Source organism: Neltuma alba, unplaced genomic scaffold, assembly GCF_004799145.2.
Source record: "Neltuma alba isolate B1F8T4 unplaced genomic scaffold, ASM479914v2 tig00010661_pilon, whole genome shotgun sequence".
NCBI classification, from domain to species: Eukaryota; Viridiplantae; Streptophyta; class Magnoliopsida; order Fabales; family Fabaceae; genus Neltuma; species Neltuma alba.
The window spans coordinates 33,624-43,792 of record NW_021635506.1 but is presented as its reverse complement, the minus strand read 5'-3'; the positions used below and the strand labels follow the sequence as shown (position 1 = coordinate 43,792).

At 39.6% G+C, this 10,169-nt stretch overlaps 2 protein-coding genes across 2 annotated transcripts; both read left to right on the top strand.

Moving 5' to 3' along the window:
- Nucleotides 1-793: 793 nt before the first annotated feature.
- LOC114758035 (agglutinin-2-like) lies at nucleotides 794-1,642 on the top strand. The gene has a single exon (XM_028947039.1). The coding sequence runs from the start codon at nucleotides 794-796 to the stop codon at nucleotides 1,640-1,642; it is 849 nt and encodes a 282-aa protein (XP_028802872.1).
- A 7,365-nt stretch (nucleotides 1,643-9,007) lies between these two features.
- LOC114758034 (agglutinin-2-like) lies at nucleotides 9,008-9,478 on the top strand. The gene has a single exon (XM_028947038.1). The coding sequence runs from the start codon at nucleotides 9,008-9,010 to the stop codon at nucleotides 9,476-9,478; it is 471 nt and encodes a 156-aa protein (XP_028802871.1).
- Nucleotides 9,479-10,169: the final 691 nt, after the last annotated feature.

Below are 10,169 nucleotides of genomic sequence, written 5' to 3'. Positions count from 1 at the left end.
GAACTACTACCTTCTAACCTTAGTTAGCTCACTAATTTGGGCAATATAAACTTGTGGCATCTGTCATTTGTGTTGGTCCAAACATTTGTGCTCTGTTGTTTGTTGGACCCGTCCCATTTCAACCCATGACCGGGACCAACACACTATGAAAACTGAAAACTCCTACCATCGCCCCCCCCCAAAAAAAAAAACAGAAGAACCCAAAAAAATGCAGCTAGAAGCTGTTATCCCCATCAAAAAAAAAAAAACGGCAGCTAATTGAAGTTAGCTCAGTGGAAGAATAATATGATATAATTAGTGGTTGTGATTAATGATTCGCACATAATATACACATGAAAAATATATTGTATTGTTATTACCATCCAATACATATAGGATACAATTATTTTTAGTAAAATATACTTAATCTATTTCAATCCTTAATGTAGGACTTAATTAACTAATTTTAGTAGAATGCAATTTAGCTTCTCAACCTAGACGATGCAATTTGCTTGTTGATACAGCTAAGCATGAACGAGATTCAACTTCTTGTAAGAAGCATAGCTGGAATCGTATCCGTTCATTGAAATTATCAGTAATCTTGAATTTGTTGTGGGCAAGAAGAATATTCCTGGCTTTTCCCCTTATGCATGAGATCAACGAGCTAGCGAGGCCGCACTCCTCATTATTATTTAAATTTAATCATCATTATTCTCAGTTTATTTAATTTTCTTAATTAACCTTGTCCAATATATATATATATGCACTAATCTCCTTCTTAACACAAGCACAAACACATCAATAACGATCAAGCATGGCCATCAGCTGGAACCCAAAGCCTTCCCTTATGATCTTCGTCTTCTTCCTCCTGTTACACAAAATCAACTCAGAATCACTGTCCTTCAACTTCAATGATTTCGAGCCTGAGGCCAAGCTATTACCCATTGCCTTAGAAGGCGATGCCATTTCATATGGCGGCGCTATCCTACTCACAAAGAGAGATACCGAACCTGGAGGGAGAAACGTCACGATGCGCCAACACAGCGTTGGACGAGCAGTCTACCTGACACCAATCCACCTTTGGAACAGTGACACCGGTAAAGTCGCAGACTTCACCACAGAATTCTCCTTCGTGGTGGCTTCAAATGGCTCTTTCCTTCACGGCGACGGCTTGGCTTTCTTCTTAGCGCCGGTCGGAACCGCCCTTAGCATCCCTGCAAATTCATCAGGTGGCTATCTGGGATTGTTCGGCCCCGAAATAGCCTTCAGTACCTCCCAGAATCAGATCGTGGCCGTCGAACTAGACGGCTTCGGGAACGAGTGGGACCCCATTCCAGAACCTCCAGCTGCTCATGTAGGAATCGATGTTAATTCTCTTAGGTCTGTGAAAACTGCTGATTGGCCGATCAACCTCGGTCCACGAGGTTCTATTGGGAAGGCTCGTATATCATACGAATCTAAGACTACTACCTTAAATGTGTTGATTGGTTATACTGATTCTCAACCCAATAGGTATGTATCTCTGTCGCAAACCATTGACTTGAAGACTGTGCTGCCGGAATGGATTAGAATTGGATTCTCGGCGGCCACTGGGGATCAGGTTGAGGCCCATGACATTGTTTCGTGGTCTTTCAGTTCGTTTCTTCCGGATGATGACGAGTGAAGCGATTAATTCCTAGTGATGAAAATAACAGCAATCAAGGGTGGGTGTTCTGAATCTGGGTTTTGTTTTTCATGTTTCCTTAATAACAACGAGGCGCCAAATCAAAAGTCTGGCGCGTCTTCATCATAAAGTTCTTGTGTTTTAATCAAGCCTTTTGTTCTAGGTGGGAAGTACTCCGGTGTTTGTATTTAATTACTTCTATTAATGAAAGTCATAGGTGCCGTTAGTTTGTTTGTACATGCCTTTGGTATATCTCTCTCATGGGCTTTAATTTATGAGTTTATATATGGATTTTTTTTTAATCGATACCAAATAAGAAAAACCTTTTGAGGTTGATGCCCAGAGGGTGAAAATATATAACACCTAACACAGCCCGCGGTATATAAGGACATTTGCTTGTAATCATTATATGTATATCATCAATAAATTAACTCATTTAAGAAGGGGATTAAAAGAAACCACGTGCAATACAAATACTATACCTTTGGTCCCTAATATACAGGTGGAGAGTTATATTTAGTTTTAAATATAAAAATTTTAATTCATTTTTTTACATGGCTATCTAGATGGGTCAAATTCGAACATTCTAACGTGGTTATTTGACTGGGTTAGATTCGAGTATTGTCAAGCCTAATTGGAAATAGCCTTTTCAAAAATGTTTTCTGCGTTCACACTGACTTAAAATCTCATTTTTAAGTGGTTAAAGCTCCTTTCATTAGGACAGATATCTGTTGATAAATCTTAATCTATTTTTTATCTTTCATATTTATCAATTTTACTTCTTAAAATATGCTATCTAACTTATAGATTGATATATAACCTAATGTTGTACAGGAGTATAAGACATCATGCCACAATCGTGATAATTAACTAATTTAATTTATTTGACTTATTAATCTATTCTAATTAGTTAATTAGCTTTTATACATAATGAGACTCGAAGGGAGTAATACATTTCTTATTTTTTTCTTAACATGAAAAACGTGTTTTAGAACTAAAGGTAATATTGAGAAACACACATGTATGTGCGTGTCATCATTGTATGTATAATCAATCAATGAATTAACTCATTTAAGAGGGCGATTAAAACAAACCACATGCAATACAAATAATTTAAGGAAAACTGATTTGGAGTTCCTTACAGTTTCACTTAATTTTCAGTTAGTCCTTAGAATCTTTTATCTTTTTTTTGTTGGTGCTTTTAGTTTTTACGGTTAAATCTGTTAGTGCTTTATCATTCAGAGTGTTCAAAATTCTGTCAAAAGTGCTGTAACGAAACCAGGCCCAAAGTTGCAAGAGAAGCTAGCCCAAAATGAACAATTCCGGAGAAGCTTGAGGATTAAGAAGAAAACCTGGAAGCTTTGCGAATTGGAGAATGACGCATGACTATAATAGGACAAGGGAGTGTAAGGATTGGCGTGGAATATTTTATTGAAGACTCTCTCTCTCTCCTTGGAGGAATCTTTCCTTATTTCCTTTTTGCAAACTCTGACATTTCTTCCGTATTTCCTGACAGCTTGTACTAATTCCTCATTGATTTTTGTACTATCAGATCATATGGCTGTTGAGGAATATTTATAAAATCAATATAGCTTTCTCATATATATATTTGTCAATATCCATCTTTTTCTTAGTCATTGCATTCTGGTGCTTTTATTGAGAGAAGAATGGCAGAAAACACATGACTCAAAGAACTACAGGCTAATATGAAGAAGGCAAATGAATTTATTGATGAGGCGACTGGTCGATTTAGTAAGATCGAAGGCCTTTTGGAAATGCTAGTCTAGTCCATGGACAGCATCCACGAGAAGGTAGAACACTCATCTTCAAGCTCGAAAGAACCCTTGGTACCAGAAGAGGAGCCAGTGAGCCAGGCCGTTACTCATACAATAGGGAAGTAGATTAAGATAGAGTTCCCTAGGTTCGACGGCACGGACGCATTAGACTAGATCTTTAAGGCTGAGCGATATTTTAAATACTATGAGATCAAAGACCCACAACGTCTCATAATAGCGTCGGTTCACTTTGAAGGGAACATACTGCCATGGTTCCAAGTTTTGGAGAAGACACACCAGGTTACCGACTGGAACTCGCTTGCAAGGGCCGTGGAAGATCAATATGGACCTTCAAGGTTTGAATGTGCTCGGGCGCAACTATTTAAGCTGACCATGCAGAACAGCTTGAAAGTATATAACACCAAGTTCATGGCATTATCTAACAGTACGGAGGGTGTACTAGAGTCAGCATTATTGGACTGTTACGTAGGAGGACTAAAAATGGAGTTAAGGCGGGATGTGCTGGTTTAACGTCCCAAGTCAGTCCGGTCTATAATGGTGCTAGCTCGTCTCTACTATGAGAACTCAGCATATGGGGTAAATGTTGCGAAGGAAAGAGGAGGCTCAGGCATGAGTGGGCTCACCCTTAACGGAGCTAGTAACACGATGGTGTCAAGGAATAGTAGTGCCGGTCATACTGCCACAGGAGGAGGAAAAGCTAATCTACCTCCACTGTTACCCACACCTAATACTCCTCAGATTAAGAAGTTGACACCCACTGAGGTACAGGTTCGCAGAGAGAAGGGTCTATGCTACACTTATGATGCCAAGTTTTCTCCCAACCATAGATGCCCCAACTGTCAGATGATGATGATGATATGTGATAACGACCCTGAGAGGGATGAAGAGATACAGAATGCAGAAGAAACCGTGGTGGAAGTGACACTACACCACTTATCACTACACGCTTTAAGGGGAACTCAGGGCCCTACCATGATATGTTTCAATGGCTGTATTAATTGAACTGAGGTACAAATATTATTGGATGGTAGGAGTTCTGATAACTTTATACACCCTCATATAGTGGCGCACCTGGGATTGCCGGTAGAATGTACCACAGAGTTGCGAGTATTAGGGGGAACAGGGTAGGTCTTAAGGAGCAATGAGCGAGTCATGAATGTGCCCATACAGATAAGTGGCCACACCCTTGAACTGACTCTGTTTGTGTTGCCCATGGCAGGGGTCGATCTAGTAATGGGGGCAGACTGGTTGGAGAGGTTAGGGGCTCATGTGGCGGATTATAGTACTTCTACTATAAGGTTCCTTCAAGATGGACAATTTGTAACGTTGAGAGGATACAGGGGACATTCTATGACCCAAGCCAATTTTCATCATCTTGTTTAGCTATGCCAAACCGACACTGTGGCAAAGATATATATATATATATTATGAATGCAACCCCTATACCAGAAACATTAGCAGAAGAAGCAGTAGCAGCAGACATTGCTTAGATCGTTCAATGATATGAAGAGGTTTTTGAGCAATCGTATGGGTTACCACCAAGTCGTGATCATGAGCACTAAATTGAACTAAAACCAGGAACAGGGCTGGTAAAAGTGAAACCATATCAGTACCCAGTGAGTCAGAAAACAGAGATTGAAAACATGGTTCAAGAATTATTACGAGAAGGTTTAATCCGACCCAGCAATAACCCATTCTCCACCCTTGTGATATTGGTGAAAAAGAAGGATGGAACATGGAGGTTTTGTATAGATTATAGGGCGTTAAATACTGTCACAGTCAAGGATGCTTTTCCTATGCCCACGGTTGATGAATTAATAGATGAATTATATGGGTCCACTTATTATTCTAAGCTTGACCTCAGGTATGGGTATCATTAGATTCTAATGCAAGAAGTGGATAGAGAGAAGACAGCATTTCGAACTCATTAAGGATTATATGAGTGGGTTGTAATGCCATTTGGATTAACAAATGCGCCAGCAACTTTCCAGGCTCTGATAAATTCAGTGTTCCAACCCTTCTTGAGGAAATTTGTTTTAATATTCTTCGGTGACAATGTATAGTGCCACCTAGGAATTACATTTACGACACTTGGAATTGGTGATGAAAGTATTGGTTGAACACCGGCTATATGCAAAAAGGTCCAAGTGCGCATTTGGTAAAACAAAGATTGAGTATCTGGGGCATGTAGTGTCAGCTAAAGGAGGGGAAATGGATCCGATGAAGATTCGAGCAATTCAAGAATGGCCCACACCCGTAAATGTCACTAGTTAAAGGGGTTCCTAGGCCTCAATGGATGCTACCGGAAGTTCATCAATAAGTACGCCACGATTGCTGGGCCACTCACTTAATTATTAAAGAAGGATTCATTTAATTGGAGGCCCCAAGCCCAAGAAGCCTTTGGAGCCCTGAAATAAGCACTCACTACAGCTCTTGTCTTGGCACTACTGAATTTTCAGAAATCTTTTGTACTAGAGACAGACGCTTCTGGTATGGGAATCGGAGCAGTATTAAGTCAAGATCAACACCCAATTGCTTTTTTCTCCAAGAAATTACCTCCTCGGATGTAGACACAATCAATGTATGTCCGAGAATTATACGCAATCACATAAGCAGTCTCCCGATTTCATCATTATTTATTAGGGCACCATTTTATCATACGGACGGATCATGACAGCTTGAAGCACCTTAATGACCAAACCATCTACACATCGGAGCAGGTAGCCTATCTACCTAAATTGTTGGGCTACAAATTTGATATTGAATAAAAACCAGGCAGAACGAATCAGGTGGCCGATGCCCTATCTAGAGTATCGTGTATGGCGCTAACTACGGTGGAGAATACTTTCATGGATCACATATACACCAAGGTATGAACTTCTTCTTTGATTTAACAATTGAAGAAAAAATTAGAAAAAGACCCAAGCTCGATGAAACACTTCCATCTTTGTGATCAAGATTTATACTGGAAACATCACCTGGTAATCCCACACGATGATGCATAATTACTAAAGATGATTTTAGATGAGTTTCATTCCTCTATAACAGGAGGCCATGGGGGATTCCTTCACACTTTTCACAGAATTGCCAGACTTTATTTTTGGACCAAGATACGAAAGGATATCAGAAATTACATTCAGAATTGTGCTCTCTGTTAGCAGGCAAAACTGTCACAACTACACCCTTCAGGATTGCTTCAACCATTATCTGTTCCTGAACGGATTTGGGAAGATGTTGCTATGGATTTTATAGTGGGGCTTCTAATTGTGAAAGGCTATTTAGTTATTATGGTAGTGGTTGAGAGATTGTCTAAGTATGCCCATTTCATTCCTCTACCAAGCCATTTTTCCAATCAAATAGTTGCTGAAGCTTTTTTGCATAATATTATTAAACTGCATGGGCTGCCAAGAACAATTGTATCAGATAGAGATCGGACCTTCACTAGTGCTTTCTGGAAGCATTTAATGAAGTTACAAGGTGTTCAACTGTGTTTCAGTTATGCATACCACCCCAGTCGGATGGGCAATCAAAGGCCCTAAATAAATGCGTTGAAATGTATCTGAGATGCTTTGTGTCTGATTTTCCCAGAAAATGGCTTAATTATTTACCCTGGGCAGAATTTTGGTACAACACTTTGTTTCATTCCTCAATTGGAATGATTCCCTTTAAGGTCGTTTATGGTAGGGATCCCCCTTCCCTGTTACGACAGTTCAGCAGAGGACACACCTCTCAATATTCATCAGCAGTTAGAGCAGAGGGACGAGGTGTTAGACATTTTGAAATCCAACATCAAAAAGGCGCAACAACGTATGAAGCTTTACGCAGATAAGAAAAGAACATAAGTGCAGTTTTAGGTGGGAGATTTGGTTCTAATAAAATTACAACCTTATAGACAATACTCTGTGCAACTACGAAAATTTTAGAAACTAGCTATGCATTATTTTGGCCCTTTTCCCATTGTTGAGCGTATCGGGTCTGTTGCTTACAAAGTCCAGCTTCCTAATTATGCAAGGATTCATCTGGTGTTCTATGTTTCTATGTTGAAAAAATTTCACGGCAATGATACGGCCACTCACTTGGCATTACCCCTGTTAATAGTTCCAGAAGGGCCAATTAGGCAACCAATGGGAATTAATGGGGCACGTTGGGTACAGCAAAATGGGCAGTGGATGCGACAATTTCAGGTCCAATAAGAGGGAACGTCTGAACACACTTGGGAATTCGTGCAAGACTTGCAACAGCTGTATCCAACCTTGAACCTTGAGGACAAGGTTCATTTCAATGGAGGGGATGATTTAACGAACCCAGGCCCAAAGTTACACGAGAAGCTGCCCAAAATGAACCAGTCCAGAGAAGCTTGAGGATTAAGAAGAAAACCTAGAAGCTTCGCGAATTGGAGAATGACACATGACTGTAATAGGACAAGGGAGTGTAAGGATTGGCGTGGAATATTTTATTGAAGACTCTCTCTCTCTCTCCTTGCAGGAATCTTTCCTTATTTTCTTTTTACAAACTCTGACATTTCTTCTGTATTTCCTGACCTTGTACTATTTCTTCATTGATTTTTGTACTATCAGATCGTATGGCTGTTGAGGAATATTTATAAAATCAATACAGCTTTCTCATATATATTTGTCAATAACTATCTTTTTCCTAGTCATTGCAAGTGCTGACATGATGAACACTTGGATTATTTTGACAACTAAGCATCTATGTGGAAAACATTTAGCCAGCAGCCTTGAAAACAAATTTTTTTCCCCAGAAAACATACGGGTTTGTGGAAGTTGCCGATCAGAGCCTCCCGTGTTCCATGAACTAAAAATTTCTCTTGGAGATGCAACATCTTCGTTCTGTCTTCTTAACACGGAAAAACGTGTATTAGACCAAACAATTACAGGCCCTTTTTTCATTTTTACCTGCAAAACTCTAGGAAGATTTTACTGTCAAAATTTTGCTGCGCTCTCTAGATCAAATGTTGGTCAAAGATCGATGGTTGTTAGTACAGCTATTATAGGAATATGATCTAACTTTTATGGTAAGAAGCATAATTTTTTCCGTTTATTGAAACCATCTATAGATAGCAACTTTTATACGATATGGATTGCACGTTTCCTTTTGTTCTCTTACAACATCTAGCGGGCCAGGAGGCCTGTATATATATGGCTGCTTCAATTTCCTTATATATCCGACTAAAAATATCTAACTTTCCAGCAATCAACCACGGCTATCAAGCTTACGATCTTTGTCTTCTTCCTCTTGCTGCTCCACAAAATCAACTCAGAATCAATATCCCGCAACTTCGATTTCAAGGATGACGTATCACCCTCCATAATCTTACTGGGCGATGCCGCTCCATGCGTTAGACAAATCCTTCTCACCAAAACAGATATTACACCAGGCGCAAATAACCTCACAATGCGCCACAGTATTGGTCGAGCTGTGTGCTCAACACCGATCCATCTCTGGGACAGCGACGCCGGAAATGCTGCAGATTTCACAACTGAATTCTCCTTCGCTGTGACTTCCCACGGTCCTCGCCTTCGCGGAGACGGCCGGCTTGGCCCTCTTCATGGCGCCAATATCTGCCGCCATTACCATCCCCGCGAACTCAACAGGCGGCTTTCTTGGATTATTCAGTCCTGACACAGCCTTCAATTCCTCAGAGAACCACATTTTAGCCGTAGAATTAGACAGCTTCGGCAAAGACTGGGACCCTCCATTTCCTCACGTAGGAATTGATGTCAACTCTCTTAGGTCTGTGAATACTACTCAGTGGCCTATCGATCTCGTGCCACCAGGGTCAAGAGGGAATGCTCGTATTTCATATGAATCTAAGACCAAGACACTGAGTGTGTCGATTGGTTATCCTGATGCTAAACCTGCAATGTTTGTGTCACTGTCGCAAATCGTTGACTTGAAGGGTGTTTTGCCGGAATATGTTAGAATTGGGTTCTCTGCGGCCACTGGGGATTTGGTTGAGACCCATAACCTTTTTTCTTGGTCCTTCCGTTCGTTTCTTGAAGAAGATAACAGCTCATGATGAAGCAGGCCATCAAGTATGAGAATGTTCTGAGTCTTTAATAGTATTTTTGTGTTTCCCTTAATAAAAGCGAGTCTCTAAGTTTAGTGTTTTGCTTTACGAGGTTGAACGACTCCGGTTTCTGTACTTTCATTATATTAATTAATAAGTAAATTATGGTTTTTGTCACATGAAAATACCTCAAGTCATTAGGAGTTAATTTAGCAGCTATTGTAATGGCCAATAACAAACTTGCAAAGAGACACAAGGACTCTTATCAAGAAACATATCTCCGCGTTATAAGTACGTGTGTGTGTAATCATTATATGTATATCATCAATAAATTAACTCATCTAAGAAGGGGATTAAAATAAACCGCATGCAATGGAAATACTATATCATCAATAAATTAACTCATCCCTAATATATAGTTAGGAGTTAGATTTGATCCTAAATATCCATTCTTTTATAACTATATGAATTAGATTGGATCATTGTGATATGGCTATTTACCAGATCAAATTTGAGTATTGTCTGGTTTAATTGGGGCTAACTCTTTCAAAGATATTTTCTACATCCACATGGACTTAAACTCAAAAATGCGTTTTAGTAGCCAAAGCTTCCTTCATTAGGACCAATGCTTATGGTTAAATCTCAATCCATTTTATGTTTCATATTTATCAATATTATTTTTTTAAAAAATAATTTCCCT